The 18,448-nt window shown below is 39.1% G+C and overlaps 1 protein-coding gene across 7 annotated transcripts in view; it reads left to right on the top strand.

Moving 5' to 3' along the window:
- The window catches only part of gria4a (glutamate receptor, ionotropic, AMPA 4a), a 123,926-nt gene that overhangs the window by 75,877 nt on the left and 29,601 nt on the right, over nt 1-18,448 (top strand). For 6 of the 7 annotated variants that reach the window (XM_080888817.1, XM_080888823.1, XM_080888819.1 and 3 more), the window contains 5 exons: nt 637-741; nt 1,686-1,796; nt 11,062-11,268; nt 12,507-12,722; nt 15,098-15,258. In XM_080888817.1, the coding sequence (XP_080744943.1) occupies nt 637-741; nt 1,686-1,796; nt 11,062-11,268; nt 12,507-12,722; nt 15,098-15,258 (800 nt within the window). Of the gene's footprint in view, nt 1-636; nt 742-1,685; nt 1,797-6,235; nt 9,910-11,061; nt 11,269-12,506; nt 12,723-15,097; nt 15,259-18,448 lie in introns of those variants that run through there. The other variant, XM_080888822.1, reaches the window with a different exon arrangement.

The following is an 18,448-nucleotide window of genomic DNA, read 5'->3' as shown; positions in this document are numbered from 1 at the left end:
GTACTGCCGTATTTCTATATCTTATCAATTTATATTAATGTCTCATGTACTTACCCATCAGCGGTATTTGCCTCAGACTTTCAGTGTAATGTTTAAAGTGAAAACGAGACAATATTAACTTTAATTAGACTTGGCCTCTAAAAGCAAAGACAAACTAACGCTTAATGACAACAAATGAGGGGCAACCTAAGAATCAACAGAGAACATTAAACAACAAACTCAAAAACACTGGGTCAAAGTATTTGCATTCATTAATTCTTCTGTTTATAGTTGCTTAGTGGCAGCAGCTAACATTCCCACACTCAATTCAGGTTTTCAGCTTGGGCACAAAGTGTTCATAGGAAACAATGCAAGCGTTTCGTTTGACATAATTGAAATAAATAACGGGTATCAGTCTTAATGTTAACTGTGCATCAAATTATTGCTAATGGAAACTCAATTTTGTCTCTGTTGCAACATCCCGTTGCAGTTATTGAACTATTTGTTTAAGCACCGCTTGCTTGGCTTCACCATGAAGACAAAAAAAGAAGCCCAAGCACTCCTATTGTACTCCTGACTGTTCACTGAGTGTCTGCGATCTTAAACATCTGTATGAACTATTTTAGTTTTATGTTTCTACTGTTACAATTCATCCAGGTGCGCATTCAGGGCCTGACTGGGAATATTCAGTTTGATCACTACGGTCGGAGGGTGAATTACACGATGGACGTGTTTGAACTCAAGAGCAATGGCCCGCGCAAGGTAAAAGTTCCTCATGCATTAAAAAAAGACAAGGACTATAAATTTTTGAGTCCAGATACTCACAGCAATACCATGAGCAAAGTATTTTAGACCGTGTTTCTAAAAAGCCATGTTAAAAGACAGGAAAATGCAAAGAAAATGCTGTTTATCTTAATTTGAGCAAATGCGATGCCTCAGCAGGATATATACATAAATCACAATTAATTTAAACAATTCCTGTTAATTTGTATAGTGCTTCATTCTTCATTCAGCCTCCATTCATAAAAAAAATAATTTACGCCATAATTATTTTCATAATTCTTAATTAATAACTTCTGTTTGCAATTATGAATACCATTAGATGACTGCAATCAAACCAGCCATCACAGCTTGTGTATATTAATGGCTTTTTGGAGTACACACTGGAGATCAGCTCCCAGGCAACCTGGGGGTACATAAAATCTGCAGTGACATAAATAAGTAAAGTTTGAACATAATCTGTCTCAATAAGAGAAGAAAGTAAGAGGACAGGATGTCATTTGGAACAGCTTATAAATTCTCTATACTGGAAAATCACATACATGTAGCCCCAATAATAAAGATATAGCACCATGTTCCAGCATCGCAATTGTTCCTTCGACAGCAATGTGTGTTTATTGAAGGTTCTTGGCTCACACTCAATATCTCCTACAGTTCCAATGGGAAATTTCCTGGAGTTTGCTCAATCTGATTTATCTTTCTCTCAGTCTCATTTTCTCCTATTTCGCCTTCTCATTTCCTTTAATGATTCTGTTTTACCTTTTCTGTCTCGATTGTATTGCATGCATGTCGAATTACATTTTGCATAAATTGTGCGAGGGTAAAACTGATTGAAAGTACATTAAACTATATTTTCATGGATGTTTTTTCTCTTTTCCCTCTCATTCATCTTCTCCTACTCCCATATATCCCCCTGTTTACCTCAGATTGGTTACTGGAATGACATAGACAAACTTGTGTTGGTCCAGAATGAAAATGCTCTGTCCAATGACAGCTCGGCTATGGAGAACCGGACTGTTGTCGTGACAACTATCATGGTAATGTACCATCTGACTGTTTTCATTTCTCCATTGTTTGGGTGCTATTTGGGTGAAGCTCTCCTTCAGCGCGGATACTCAGTCGTTCCAAAATACATAGCCTAATGTCACCAGAATCTTGATTTGACTTGAGCACGTATGCAGAGAGTTGAAGTTTATGTTGAAAAAAAATTACACACCAGAAAAAATATGATAACCATATGAAATAAGTTTTTATTTTACATTTTTTTCCAAGCAAGATTAGTAAGTGGAAATTGATGGAATAGGAAAACTATAGGCAGAGAATTTCTCATATACAGAACACCCACTTAGAATATTTCACAGGGGATAGGATACACACTAACCAGTCACTTTATTCGGCACCCCTGATCGAGTGGTATAATGCAAATACCTAATCGGCCAATTACATGGAATCGAGTCCGGTACATTCAGGCATATGGACAAATCAAGATGACCTGCTGAAGTTTAAAGTGAGCATCAGAATGGAAATAAAAGGGGATTTAAGGGACTTTGAATTAGGCATGGGTGTTGGCGCCAGCTTGCTGATGTTTCAGAAACTGACGACCTCCTGGGCCAACAAAGAATGGCCCAGAAAAGAGAAAATATCTAGTGAGTTGCAGTTCTTTGGGTAATAATCTCTTGATGCCAGAGGTCAGAGGGGAAAATTGCCTGACTTCTAGCTGATTGCAAGGCAACAGTAACACCAGTAACCACTCATTGAAGCCAAAATAGCAGCACATCAATTCGATTCAGTTTGATTGTATAGCCCAATATCACTTGTAACTGTTCGAAAGGATTCACAGGCATAAAAACATTAATGCACAGGATGTCCAACCTTGAAGCAGATGAGCTACAACAGCAGAAGAGCACACTGGCTGTAGCAACTGAAGCTACAATTCCCAAGGATTCATCAAAATTGAACAATCGAAGGTCTAATGATCCTTGATTTATGCTGAAACAAGATGAAAAGCATGGAGCCATCTTCGTGTGGTTGAAGCTACTAGAAGTGACCTAATGTCAGAAAGCTCACATCATCTCAAGCTGGTTTCTTGAATATTGAAAAATACTCAGATTAGCCTCCACCTTTTGCATTTTATCTTCTAATAGCAAGTGAGAATCTTGTTTTTAAGCCGCATCACTCCTTTTCATTGAAGGGTGTCTTGAAAGTACCCTCTAGGTGAACTGGGGCTATTTTCAGTACAATTAAATAAAGGAGAAGTGGGCATGTGTCATCCCTTAGTGCTAATAGAGTCTGCCATGAATATTGCAGTCTGTACTGTGGGGAAACAATGGCCACAACATTAATGTGATAATACGAGGCTAAAGTGCCCCTTTTAAGTGTTGTTAGACTCGTCTGATGGTTCACAGGACGATTGAACCCTTATGTCTGGACAATCTGGCTTTTCAGTCAGCCTCTGGCACACTCTCACCTCAGCCATTGTTTCAGCGTCCATGGGAAGTGTTTGGAAACTTCCACTTATCAAAAAAAGAAATGTTTTTTTAGCTTGGACCCTCTTTGTTTTCTTTTTATTGGTGGGGGCCATACATTATTCAAATGAAAACGGTAATGCGTCCGCTGATTACTGATTACACACGATCGTAACCAGTCAACATATGCAATCACTTTTCGTAGAGAGGGAAGTTACCACAGTTACTTTGTGGATACTGTAGAACTGATAGCGCTTCAAGTCCAGCTCTGTGGTGAGGTTTACCTGTCTTTGTGGTCTTTTTGGATACATTCAGCATCAGAAAGCTGGAGGATGAACTCCAACAAGGGCACAACATGGCACCGTTTTAACACTGAAAGAAAAATCAGCCTGGAAGTGGACGAGCTGGATGAGTTCAATAGAGCCCTCGCAGTACAGCCAGGAGGGAGTGGCACTTGTCCAGCTGGAAGATTTCACTAATGTCTCATTAGTAGGCAAATCCAAAAGTGACCTCAGATCACCATTTAGAAGTGACCTCAGTCCAATCTCTTCTAATAGCTTTCACATAGACACTGCTCTGCAGCCCAGTTTAATTATTCCTCTTTCTTCTACAAACAAGGATAAAGGAGGGCTAATCGGTGGATGTGTGCACATCCTCCGCTTACATTTGATTTCACTTCACCCATCTGCAGCGTTTTTATGGTGGCCATCCCCTTCCTGTAAATGCAATCAGTCTAATTCAATTTGGCATGCAAAGTGATGCAAGTGAAAGCAACTCAAAAGACTAATTTCAGCCCAGAGATAAAACAAGCCACAGATGCTCGGGCTTTAATTCGGTGTTTTGTTTTAAGGCACATTGCATCGTTTCATCCAGAAAACTCAAATGTGACCAAAATATCTGCAGTTGTACTTCGCCATTGCCCTCCCCTCATGCAAATACTTACAAACAGACAACGGCTCAAAGATGTTGATTTGAGAGTGCAGTGAGTCTACAGTGCCTCCGGTGGCCAGATCCAGTCATCACTCCTGCTGGCGCAGAGGAAAACAGCCGCGCATGCTGCTGTAAAGAGTTCAGAAACACTAAATCAGCTGGATTAGGTGTCCCCAGTTTGAGCTTCACCTTCAGCCATGCACATTTCAGCTGGCAATATATCAAACTACACTGCAGTGTTTGGTTTGGTGACTCGAGTCAGGTGCAAGAGAAACATACAAACACATCATCAAGATCAGATACTTAAAAGGGCAATTTAGTAATCTCTGACAGTGCAGTGCTGTTTTCTGTTTATTTTGTACTGTGTCAATACATTAATCTCATTTTGGTTGAAGAGCTGGTGTTATGAATAAATTAGTATGGTGAACAGTGTGTACATGCTTCCGTTGTTTATTTCCATCTGTCATTCTATAATATGTCTGTCATTCATCTGACATTCCAGCACATCTGTCCTCGTACTCCCCTCATCTCTCCTTCGTCTTCTCGATTCTCTGTAACTGTACTCACCTCTTCAGCCTCCCCAAACCTTTGTTTTCTACCTCCATGCCTGCAGTCTTTGCATATTTCTCTGTGGATGGTGACCTCAGCAGGGCTTGACTAATGTTAGCTCAGCCACCTCCTCCTCTTTGCAGCCTCTGGTGATGAGGAAACCTCTGCAGCGACACTGATGCCGAGTCTGCAGACAAACCAACAGACAGAAAACACAGACCCTCGAAAATGACTGAGAACAGACAGCCTGATAGAGTTTCTCTAAAGCTCTTAAAGGACTTATCTTTCTTTTCTTTTTTTTCTGTATAACATTTTTTTTTTATTATTTGGTTCTGACATCATATATTTGCTTAGATGAAGATGGCTAAGAAATAACGGCACAGAGAAGAGACGAGAAGGAGGATCATGGCCCTGTGAGGTTTTGGGCTGACTTGCTCATTGTGCTCCTGTCTTCCTCTCGTAACAAAGCTACCACCAGATGAAAGCTCTGCAATGGATTCTGCAGCGTCTGTCAAGGTTTGACATTTGGTCGCACAAAGTCACCGGACTGTGGGACAACGTGTTAATTTAGATTCTTCTCTTTTTGAGGACAACACAGCTACCACCGTCCTCTCTGTTACACTGCCTGCAGAAGAATTTGCCTTAATCAGATTTCGATTTTATTTTTTACTTGTTTTTTTTTTTTTAAGAGAAGATGTAGGTGGAGAGTGACAGGTCTTCACTGTCAGTCCGGCATTTTTTTAAGCACTCACCTTTCTCTCCTCTGTCTTCATCTCTATGCTGTGTCTCTCTGTAAATCTATTCAGTCATGCCTACTCAGTCAACTTTCCTTTAGTGTATTTGAGCTCTTCTGATAGGTTTTTTTTTTTTTTTTTTTATCTCTTCATCAAAATAAAAGGGTAAAGTAAACCTGTTCTCATAATTTTAGGTGACTTGTTGGGCATTTGTATGAGACAGTGCTATTTTCCATGTCTCTCTATGTATTTAATCTTACTTCCACAGAGACACTGTGATCATTTGTGTACTCTACATGTAAAAGAATAGCATTTTTTTAAAAACTATCCCAGAAAATACTCCAAAGCTGACCCTACACGAAAATGGAAATATTGCAGACATCCTCAAGACCCAAATGCTAAAGTAAACATTAATTAGAAACCCAGTTACACAAACACATGAATACATGTGCATCAACAAAGCCCTCACAGATCTCAGAGCAAAGATGAGGGCAGATTGTTAGATGTGTTGCCTATGGTCATTATTAAAGAGTCCTTAACTCTATTCCAGATACACCCATGAGGACATGACTGTGTCTTATTTATGCCCCTGCTTTATAATCATAGTAGTGCAATATATCTGACTTTATATTAGTTAGATTTTAAGTTAAACAATTCTAATCTTAAAAGAAAGAATATTGTTATTGAAAAAATAAAACCAAATCTTTAACGAACCAAAAGGATTGTGCACGGCTGGTCGGTTAGACTTAGTCTGCCTTGATGTCTAATTAGTTGTCTGACTGATTCATATGTTGACAGACAAACTGACTGACTGTTACTGAAGAGGACTTGAAGGACTGGCAGTCTTCGTCTTCTGGTCATTGGTTGGCTGCTCAAATAATCTTATTAACTGCTGAACTGCCCTGCTTTCTTTATGGCTAAATAGCTGGGAGTTAATCGCACTGACCAACTGGCCAAATATGTGACCGGATAGATGATTATGTACTGTGATTGCAGTAATTGCTTAATAAATGGACTGCCTGACCAAGTAACTGACAAAGGCTGTGACTCACTGCCTGCCTTGCTTCTCTGGTCATGTGAACAGATAGCTCGCAGGCTGGTGAGATGTCTCTTGCTATGTAAAAATCTGGCTTTTAAAATGCTGTAATCCAGTTGGGGGGTTGAGGGGGAGTGAATGAATGACTGGACAGTTAGGTTGACTGTCCATTGCATTGGGGTTCGTCTTCTCACCAGGCTAGCTGACTGGCTTACATAGCAAGTCATTTCTGCCTTTTTGGCACCAGAGTGAAGTGTTTCATGTCTTATCAGCCCCAACCATTTGCTTCTACAAAGCTGTTCTCCCTCTCTCACACACCCCTTTCCCTTCTTTGCTTGCTCCCTCGCTTCTTCTCCATTTTTCTTTTTTTGTCACATTCTCTCTTTCTCTTAATCTCTCCTTCACACTTTCCCCCTTGCTGTTTCTATCGTCTATTCTCCTTGTAGCGATCACTGTTTGTATTCTGATCTCCTCCCTCATCTTTCTTCTGTAGTTTCTTACAGCCAAAACGCCCTGCATCCCTCTCATCCTGCTAGTCTCGTTTCCATTACCATCCTTCTTTCCTTTCAACCTCCTGATTCTTATTTCTTCCTCTCTTCTCCCCTCCCATTCCTTGCACTAACTCATGATGCCACATTAGGCAACACCCAAACATGATGCTTTTTCCCAGCAGTAAATACATGCGCTAACATCTTGTACACACACAAACTCACTCACTCACAGCAAGACAAAAGTGTCTGGAGCAAACTGATAACAAACCTTAAGGAGGCATTAAAGTGATACACTGCCACTTTTGCCAGAGCTTCAGCTAAAATGTGTGTGTCCATACATATAGTATATCCTTTCGTGTGTATCGGCTTACATAAAACTAAATTAACTCAGCAAAGTAGACTTGTCAGACTTTAAGCATTTGACCTTGTAATTGAGATGGCTGCATTCTCCTTAACACAAGCTGACTAAAAGATTCCCGCTGAGAATCAGTGATTAAAGATGAAGCAAACAAGCGCTCAAGGTTATTTTTTAAAGAAGGGACCCGATAAGGCGCTTCCATTTCAGGGTCAGCAAAGAAAGTTGTTTGGACGTGACAGGATTGGATTCACAGAATTCACTATAAAGCTGACAATAAAAATAAATAAAATAAATAAATATGCATTAGAAGATATTTCCATTTGCCAACTGCCAAGAGTTTGATTTGGACAATAATGCTGTTCTCCATTTGACACTACAGCATGTGCACGAATACTTGTGGATATGATTTTAAGTTGATTATTACATAAACCTTAAACCAATTATATCAGAAACAATCTCAAATTCAAATTAAGCTCCAAAAATAGGAATAGAGTGGTTTATTCAAAATGAAAATGGGAAATAGGTGTAGCAGTTTATTGAAACATGTGCAAAGATACATGGAAATAGAGATATATAAAGAAATAAATAGCTTGTTACAATTCTAACAAGCTTGAAAGGTATGACACCTTAAACGTTCAACACAGTCTGAACTCTCTTAGCTGAACTGTAGTTCTCCAATCTTCTTGAATGACATTCAAAGCTCCACTTTGAATGTTGGCTGCCTTTTTGTTCTGTTCTCGTTCAAGATTATCCCACACTTCTTTAATCATGTTGAGGTCCAGGCTCTGTTTAGGCTAAATCCTGACTGAGAGTGTTCCACTGTGTGTGTTTTTTATCAAGGTATGCTTTCACTGCATTGGCAGTATATTTGGGATCACTGTCATGTTGAAACATGAAACTGTTGCCAATCAGATGCTTACCAGATGGTACCTTTTTTTGTGTTCATAATTCATTTTGAAACGATCCCCAACCCCACTAGCTGAAAAGCTGATCTAAATCACGACAGTACCTCCACCATGTTTTACGGATGGATGTAGAGAGCAACAGAACTATTGCTCAAGACCGCTTTAAAAAATCACTGAGGAGATGTATGTTGTATTTTTCAGCTAATCCTTTGGTTGCATTCATTCCAATGGACAGTTGTGCTAAGCTAACCGTCTCATGGCTGCAGCTTCATAATTAACTTACAGAATTAGAGTGGTATCAGTCTAGCTCTGAGCACATATGTGTTAATGGAAACTATTAAGGTTATAGATAGTGCTTTAAACATGCAACCACATCAATCAGATTATAATATTGCATACGTTTGAGTTTCCTTATTTCCTTATATATATTTGTACAAGTTGTCTGCATTACAACTGGTTCCAGCGTTCAAAGCACTTGTACTTTAAAAGATGATTTCCTCACACTATCGCTTTCCTCTTACTTTTTATCCCTGGTATGCGATTGTGATGGCTCTGTGCATCTGTTTCATTTACATGAAACTGCTTTGCTTTTCACATGATTGATGTATAGTTTGTGGAATTTGTGCCCCGGAAGCTGCTAATGTATCTGATAATCATATTTTTGGGAGAAATGTTTTGTTCTTTTATGTTTTGTTTTCTTTGTATGTTATGAAACTGAGCACCAAAGGGCAAATGTTTGTACTTAATGATGATGACGATGATTGTCTTGGTAGTGCAAATGTTCAGCATTAATATTCAACATAAATTAAGAACTGATTTGAATGCTTGGCTTCAAAAGAAACAGATTTTCTTAATAGTGTTTTACTGAAAAGTGGAGAATTTTTTTTTTTTGCAAAAAGCACCTCTGTAATGTGTATTTGTTTTTGAATTGTCTAAATGTAATGTTATTTTCTGTATGTTTTTTTTTTTACCTTGTTTATGTGGAAGAACAAAAAGGTGTGCATGTCCTAAGCAAACTAAAAAAAATGATGATGAACTCATTTAAAAAATAATATTTTAGAAAAAGAAATGTTTACAGCTATCCTAGCAGCTTTTTCAGGTTGTGAACATGCTTAAAATAACAATGATAATACTTTATCTTGATGTTTTTTGGGTTTATTTTATTTTGGTGGTGGCCAAAATCAAAATACCAGACTGGAGTCTTCAGAATGGTAATCCTCAATCCAGTGAGCAGTGTCAGGATGTCCAGCAGAGGCGGTGGGGAATGCTTTTAATTTTCAAGATATTTACTCATAAACCAAATTAGGAATCAGATAATATAAGACAGAAATTCTTCTGCAGTATAAATCATCTTTACATTTAGATAAATGCAAAGTCATTAAATACCCCCACTGAGAAGAATTTCTCATTTTACGCCTCAGTCGTACACAAGTGCACAAGTAAATGGTTTCATTTCAAGCTCTTTGTTTGCTGAAGAGAATAAGGATCAATCTATAAATCCAACTTCCCTTTGAAGGATTTGTTTGTATCGCTCAGCTCCTGTTGTGAGATGGTTTTAATCCCTCTGCATGCCTTCCTTTGAGCTAGACCTTTTCTTAATGTAATTCAATTTCCCAGATTGAAGATTCTCCCATTGATTTCATCCAGATCTGTGTTCTTTATTGCTCATTTGACATCTTTGATTCATGTCAGCATAAAAATTCTCCTTGATTAAACTGTACTTGAGTTTGGTGTGAATCAATTTCGCGAATGAAGAATTCAAATGTTATCGTTTTGTATGCGTTTTATCGTCCACATTTACTGTTTCATAGCTCGGCCGTGTTGGGTATTATACCGGGCCTGTTTGATTAAACAGATGAGATTAGTCTTTGATTAAAACAGGTTTGATAACATTTTAATAGGCTTTGTTTCATGTGGATTACAGGGTAAGCTGCCTCAGGCATAATACCATTACTCACTGCTTCTGATAGATGCACTGTCACTCAAAAGACTCTCTGCGTCTGTGTGCGTTTCTTTTCACTGTAGATATCCTACGTGCAGCGATGCATTTGTGCTATTCCTAATACACCGACCACCTCACATTAAACTCACTCTTTTCGCTTTCATCTTTGATAACTGCATGCACAGAATTCATTTCGCCTAAAAGCACCAGTCTCCTCTGCTTTTTCTTCTCCTTCTTTGTATTTTTCTTCCCTCTCATACATTTCTCTCTTCTCAGCATTAGTGTTGCACTAATTCAGGTGAGGGTCCCTGTGGAGTCATGTAGACGAAGGCATATAACACAGTGCTGCAAGTTAGAAAAACAAGATATAAAACTTCACCTTGTAAAAACCATCTGTAATATATAGATATTTTCCCATTTTATCAACTATCATTTTTTATCAAGTTCTGGCTTCTGTGTTTTACTAACAAGGTAGTTTGTGTGTGAGATTTTATGTTACTACACAGTTACTAACACATGAATCTGATAATGTGATGGTGGGTTATATGGACATGGTCCTGTATGTACGCTAAGATATCATAGGGTGATGTGTATGTAGTTTATAAAATTCAGCTGATTTGCTCTTTGGTCTTTTATTCAATCCTGTAGCTTTGCATTATTTTCATATCTTGTAGAGATTTGTTACTCAAAGATTGTTTTTTACAAAAAGAAGTTCAATATAAGCTTCTCCTTAAAATCTATATACATGTCTATTTTTCACAAGAATAACATCAATTTTCTTTGTACGTGTTTCATGCGTGGTGCATTGTTCGTAAGCAGACTGGTTCTTCTTAATTCCTGCCATCATGTTCGTCCAAACAGCTGTCCTTCTTCCCTTATGCTGGTTTTGTAGGAGGGTCCTTACGTGATGCTGAAGAAGAACTGGGAGCTTTATGAGGGCAACGACCAGTATGAGGGATACTGTGTGGACCTTGCCTCTGAGATTGCCAAACACATCGGAATTAAATACAAGATCTCCATTGTACCAGATGGGAAATATGGAGCGAGGGATCCAGAGACAAAGATATGGAATGGCATGGTTGGCGAGCTTGTGTACGGGGTAAGGATGGAAAAATTGCAGCATGCAAGGAATGCTTTGAATTTTGTTCTGGATTTTCTGTTAAGTATCAGAGTATGGCGTTTAAGTGAAATCACAATGACATTACAACAGCATCACAAATCACATCCTGTTATGGTGCACTTCGGTGCCTTTTGGCAAAAACTTCTATAATCTTTGCAGAGGTCGTATGAGCTGCAGAGACATTACATCATGCAATGACTGAGAAATTCTCAAAATGACTCCCTGCAGTATAGCAACTCTCACAAGCTCTGCATCTCCATAGTTGCCAAGTTAGCTTCCCACTGAGATGTAATGTCACGGCAGGTTCACTTATTTCTTGAGATTTTTGCCACGCTGGTTAATTATGCCATATACTCCCAGGCACAGTCTGAGATCTCACAATGCTGTCTGAATACAAACTTTATTTGCACACACAAGACAATGTCAGTCGTCGATTTGACGAAGAGTGAAAGCGGAGACGTTGCAGCAGAACACTGACAGAATTAATTACCCTCCAGAATCTGGAAGGTGACACAGCAGAACATTGACTAATCGGGTTTGATTTGCATCAAACACTCACAGTCCGTCCTGATAACTCTTCTTCCACACATAGAAAATACTGTACTGCACTTGTAGTCTTTGTCTTTTCTTTGTTGTACTTTACCCCCCCCCCCCCCCCCCCCGTCTTTGCTGTAATTTGTTTTATCCGTCCCTCTATTGTGCATTAGGTTGAGTGGGTATTTGATATCCTGTCCTCTCTGTTTTCTTTTCATATCACTTCTGTCCTCGTTCTTTTATATTTGCTGTTTACTTTTCTTGTGTTGCAACATCTTTACTCTTTGTAGCAATGCGCTGCTATCGTAGGTTGTTTCACTTACCACTGTAGCTATCATTTAGAATCATGCAATCATTCAGCAGTCTGTGTGCTGAATTAATGGTATTTCTGACTTTTCTTTGGATTTTGTAAATGTGTGTAAGTCTGTATGCACACTGCCTTTCATGTCTACTGTATGAAATACTCCTCTGTCGTTCTGGTATCCCATCACCCGCCTGCATTTCTTTCAACCCTCTGCTCTCCCACTTCTTCTCTCACCTTTGAGTCCAGTTCCCCTTTGCTTTGCTCATTGACAGTTTCTATTCATTATAGCTTGTTTGTTTTATATGCAGTTGATGCAAATTAACTGCAGTAAAAACATGAGAGTGAAGTGAAATCTCAGCCCCACCCCTCTCCTTTGCAGAAAGCAGAAATTGCTGTGGCCCCACTGACCATCACCCTGGTGAGAGAGGAGGTGATCGACTTCTCTAAGCCTTTCATGTCTCTGGGAATTTCAATCATGATCAAGAAGCCTCAGAAGTCTAAACCAGGTGTTTTCTCTTTCCTGGACCCACTGGCCTACGAGATCTGGATGTGCATAGTGTTCGCTTACATTGGCGTCAGTGTTGTGCTGTTTTTGGTGAGTTATTGTTACATACTAGGTGTTAGAATTTGAGCTGGATCCCAGGACTGGACTAGAAAAGTTACTGAAGCCTTGGGTTAAGGGATGAAAGTGCATACAGTAGCTACAGAAGTTAGTTTTTATTGTAAGGTGCTTTTTTACCACACAACTCATCATGACTCTTGATGTCTCTGAGTATATATTTTTTTATGTTTTATAGATTAGCCCTCAATAGCTAATGCATTTAAAAATTTAAGAAGTATGACAGTACTCCCTTTACACTCTCAGCTGAAATGGCATTTACAGTGTTGAAGACAGCTTCTAGGCAGGAAACCATTGGATACTTAGAGGCATCCTCTATGAACAGAAATATCATAATAGTGATGTATGTGAGACATTTAGATGCTCAATGTCAGATATTTAAGACAGCCCACTTCAGCATGCACAAGATCAGCATAAGCCCTGTGATACCAGATTGTCTGAATATTCAAGGAAACTGTTTTTCCTCTTTTATATAAATCAGAAATTCACTCTCCAAGGTTTTCCTTTTATCTGTTCTGAGATGTTAAACAGATGTCTCTCGCCGCTTGCTAGCTCAGTTTGCCTCTGAAAACACATTTCTATCATTTTGTATTAACTTCTGTGTGAATAGATTATAGCGCAACTTAAAAAATGCAACCCTACCCAACTAACTCTGTGACCTGTGGACTGATCTTAAACAACAAAAGAAAACAACTCTGGTCAAACTTGAAAATTTAAAGGTGCCAAAGGTGATGAAGACCAGGCAATGCTACTTGCTAGGAAATGGAGTCCACTAATAGCTGATAATCATTTTCAAAAATACACTTCAACAAAAACTTCTGCTGTTTAGTTGATAGAGGCCACCATGCTTTGCTGTAATGTTGCAAGCCCATAATCAGTGTTCATTCTCAGCCTCTGCATCTTTTTATTAGCACTACTTGTGCACTATATTATTATGAATTTATTAAAAATTCACAGAGTACACTTCAGCCCATGGGCTCATGGTGTCCTGGTCACCAAACATTTGAACATTTCAGAAAAGAAGCGCTCCCGGGCAAGAGCGATTCTTTACTGTAAGCTTTACAAGCAGCATTTGCACCTGGAAATAGCTAATGACATCAGATTTTAAAAGTGGATCAAGGTTTTTGTTTTTATTTATTCTTTTTGTTTGTTTGTTTATTATTACTATTATTATTATTATTATTATTATTATTATTATTAAAGAAGTTACAAAAATTATCTGGATTCAAATATGGCAGTAATGACAGTGTTAGTGAGACGGTAAGTTAAGGTTAGCCAACTTGTGAAACTTTAGCAAAACATAGTTAAGACTCTGGTAAGTCCAGCTCCCATACATACTCCCAGGGGTTGTCTTACTCATGAAGTAATTTGAAAATAACAGCTAACTAATCAGATAATGTTATCAAATGACTATAACCAAAGTCATGTAACAAAGTTACAGGTTACAGTTAACCTTAGCTTGCTAAAGTTCTGGAGTTAAAATTATTTGTGTACATATTAACTGACTAGCCAGTCAAATTACTTCACCAGCTATAGAGGAACGTGATCCATCACATCACACAGTACTGTGTATTTGCCAAAGTTTAATTAAGGCCAAAAGAATATTCATTGCCTCTATATAAATAAAAAGCCTAATACATTTTTGTACTTTACAGTCACATGTGATAAAGTAGAAAACTGGAAACAAGAAAATGTTGTCTGATATATACTGTAGAGTCAACAATTGTGATTGTAGCTTGCAACCACAAATGTTCTTTTCTGATGACCAACGGCCCAAAAAGCTATTTTTTCCTTATTTTGCTGCTTTCCTTTTCAATGTTTCTCTTGTTTTTTTCTGCCACACAAAAATACTGCCACACAACTGTGTTACCTCAAATGGGTCTGTAACTTTGTCTACACTATTATTATTACTGAGCAATGCAGGGAAATGACGCCAAGCCAGCTACCTGTACTGTAATTTAGCTGCACACCATGTCTACTGTTTTTAGCTTTGTCAAGTCCAAGTTTACTCTGTTGCTATTATATTTATACGCAATATTTAGTATAGATTATATACACTGGTATTGCTGACTTACATCTCTGGTGATTCCTTTAGTGTTCTAATGTTGTGGAAGAGCATAATAACATTGGTGATAGTGCTGTCCGTGTCTCATTACCATGTGGTTAAAAAAGGGGATTTTGACCATTTCAGACCTTGGTAGTCCTGTAGTGTCTTTCTTGAAATTAAAATGAAAACATTTGTGTGCATATTCAAGTCCTTAACATGTTTCAATTTTTCATTTTAATGTTCCTATTCAGCTTTTCTTTTTCTTTAAAATTTTCTAACCACTTTTCTGCATATGCTATCTTAGGTGAGTCGCTTCAGTCCGTATGAGTGGCATGCAGAGGAACCAGAGGAGGGTGCCACAGAGCAGGGCCCCACTGACCAACCTCCAAATGAGTTTGGCATCTTTAACTCCCTGTGGTTCTCACTGGGAGCCTTCATGCAACAAGGCTGCGACATCTCACCACGGTGAGGGAGGGAAATGATCTGTGAGAGACAAACAGAGTGCATTTGTGTTTGCATGTGCGTCAGACTGAGCGAGATCATATTTAAGGCTGTGTACAGGGTGAGTGTGTGGGCTGGGGAGAGCATGTGTGCCTGTGTAACTGTCTGTAATGCTTGAGTGCTGTAGTATTAGACAGTGGTGATTCAGACTGTTGACAAAGTGAATCACCTCTTTTAGCACTTTTCTAGGTTTAACTGAGCTGGGCTGATACACTAAGGCACACACATGCAAACACAAAAACGTAGAAGTGTGAAGAAAACACCTGCATACAGTCCAGTGGTGATGTACATGTGGGTCTGTTATGGTGGAAGATTTAGCAGTTTGCTAGGTGTGTATGAATCTTTAATGCACCACAGAAGAGGCAGAGTCCAGCTATATTTTTAGAATATTTATAAGAATATGCCATTTTATTATTGATAACCTGAGAATGCAGTTTAGTGAAATATTCATTGCCAGCATCCTCAAGACCTTTAGGGAGCAAGTCTAAGGAGAGAAGGAGCAGCAGGGAGCACTTCACACTAAAACAAATGAAAGCAAAGCCTGATGAGTGATGAACGCAAGAAAAACATAGTGTGATCAGTCGAGTTTGGGAGAACAATAAAAAAAAACTGTTATGTAAGCATTCACGCGTATATGGAAATGGAAGCTTCACACTTTAGGAAGATAAAGTTATTGCTCAACTGAACATTATTCCACCTGCAACATGACATTACAACCCTTTCGTGTTACCTGAAATCGTTAAAACATGACGTTTATCTGCCTGTGGGAGAGTTACACTCTCCTTACATTTTTGGAGATTATCTTTATAGCTGCAATATGTCTTAATGGATTTAGTCTTCCAAGCACAAGACATCGAAAAGAATCCAGTCAGTAAGAACAACACAAATTAGAAGATCCCACATGCTGCAACCCAAGCAACGGTCCATTACCCATACTGGAATCCAGTGAGTGGATCCAGTCCTGGAGTGCTGTGTATATGTATTGATTTGGTACTAAGAGGTCAGGGATGCAACAATGACCTTAAATGTCACAATATGCACTGCAGGGGAAATTTACAGGCAGTCTTTTGCTGTTTTCTAACAAGCCGGGTCACTTCTGGATTTCGTGTCAGCTCTTTGCAGATGATATAGTTCTGTTGGCTTCATCAGTTGCTGGCCTCCAGCTCAAAGTGGGAATGAGAATTAGCTTCTCCAAATCCAAGCCCATGGTTCTCGACAGGAAAGGACTTAAAGTATCTGGGGTTTTGTTCCAAAGTGAGGAAGCGGAAGGTCGACAAACGGATTTGTGCAGCATCTGCATTGATGCAGATGCTGCACAAATCCATTGTGGTGAAGTGAGCTGAGCGTAAAACCAAAGTGTAAAACTACATTGCTACACTTAACTATAGTCGCAAGCTCTGAGTAATGACCAAAGGAGATCATGATTCCATGGGGCAGAAATTGGTTTCCTCTGAAGCATGGCTGGGCTCAGCCTTAGAGAAAGGGTGAGAAATCTAGTCATTCTAGAGCTGCTGCTCCCCCATGCCAGAAGGAGCAAGTTGAGATGGTTAGGGCATCTGATTAGGATGCCTCCTGGGCCTCCCCTAAGCAAGGTGTTCTGGGCATACTCGGTGGAGGGCCCACAGTATGCGCAGGAAACTATGTCTCTCAGCTGGCTTGGGGACAGTTCCTCTGGATGAGATGAAGAAGGTGGTTGGGATAAACGAGGGATGGATGGATGGATGGATATACTTATACTTAAATATACTTAAAGAGGAAAGCTTTTCCTGATTTTACCTGAGTTTCAGATTCTGTTACCATTTTTTATTTCTTAAATTATTTCTTTTGCAGCACTTCAATTGTCTCTGGTGCTTGTTTTATTTTGCTCACTAATCATTTTACTTTGCTGCTCCTGCAAAGGACTTCATATCACAGATCTTGAAAAGTGGTATATGGCAAACTTTATCATTATTCGTTATTTTCTTCTTCTCAAGGACTATTCTGCTGTTTCTGAAATGAATTGACATCAAGAATCGCTCAGACATTTGTGCTGCATCTCCATTTGCATTTCTCTTTCAAAAAAAGAACAAAAGTTTCTTTTCATCCCCCCAAACTTCACTTTCGTCCTCCTCCTCTTTTGCTCCTCTGCCCTTCTCTTGTGCTCTCGCATCCATCTCTTTCATACGCTCTCCTTTTCTCTCTCCACTTCCCGACACATGTCGTCTCCTTCTTCTCCCCACTTTACTGTGACTGACAGGCCAATTCTAGCCTTAGCACACAAAATGGAAAACACTCACATCGGCTGCGCGCACAACCACTCAGAGATGCACGGTCATACAAGTTGTGCACACGAATAAACAGACACTTTACAGACTTTGCTTTCCTTATACACACGCATGTAAAAGAACAAAACAACCAGCGTACAGTTTCACAACAGTCCAACACACACATGTGGACCTTTCTGTCACTTGCAGGTCCTGAGTATAAGCTACAGCTGTCATATCAATAATGTGATACTTAACATGAAGCCAGTGTTCGTCACATAAATCACTACAGCCTGTCACTTCCAATATAGCACAACGTCTCCATAGGCCAGGATTACAGCGGCCGCAAATGCCAGATTATATTCTTACAGTAAGAAATGTGTTTAGTTTATCTTATGGATTTTTCAAACAGATCTTGGCAATTTAGGCTTAAGATTTTTCCTCATAGTAGCACCTCCTACAGTTACAGTTGATGAAGTAAATGCACTTTGATTTACACTGTATCAACATTTTAGTCTCACAAGATACACAAGGACGGGTACATTTGCTGTGTTTCTCCACTCTGATGGCATTTGGTTTTCAACCCCCTGTTTTTTTTACACAGAAATGAGCTTTGGAGATGCATATCTCTTAATTGTAATATTGACAATATGGGGACATACCTGGTGTTTTCTAATAAGAAAGAAGAGGCCAAGGAGAGGTGAAAGCATTCAGTGAACAGGCGCGAGGTTAATGATGGAAGCACAAATGAAAACAAAAGTATATTAACTCTTGACCACACATGTTTAAATAGATAGCACTCAATGTTCCCAATGGCTTTGTCCATATATGTGGTGCTTTATATGGGCTCTTGCTGAAAACAGCGTGCTATATATAGTGAGTCAAGGGAGACAATGTATTGCTGCATGCTT

The sequence above is a fragment of the Rhamphochromis sp. 'chilingali' genome (genome assembly GCF_963969265.1).
Source record: "Rhamphochromis sp. 'chilingali' genome assembly, chromosome: 8".
Lineage (NCBI taxonomy): Eukaryota > Metazoa > Chordata > Actinopteri > Cichliformes > Cichlidae > Rhamphochromis > Rhamphochromis sp. 'chilingali'.
This window is presented reverse-complemented; position numbering and strand designations above follow the sequence as displayed.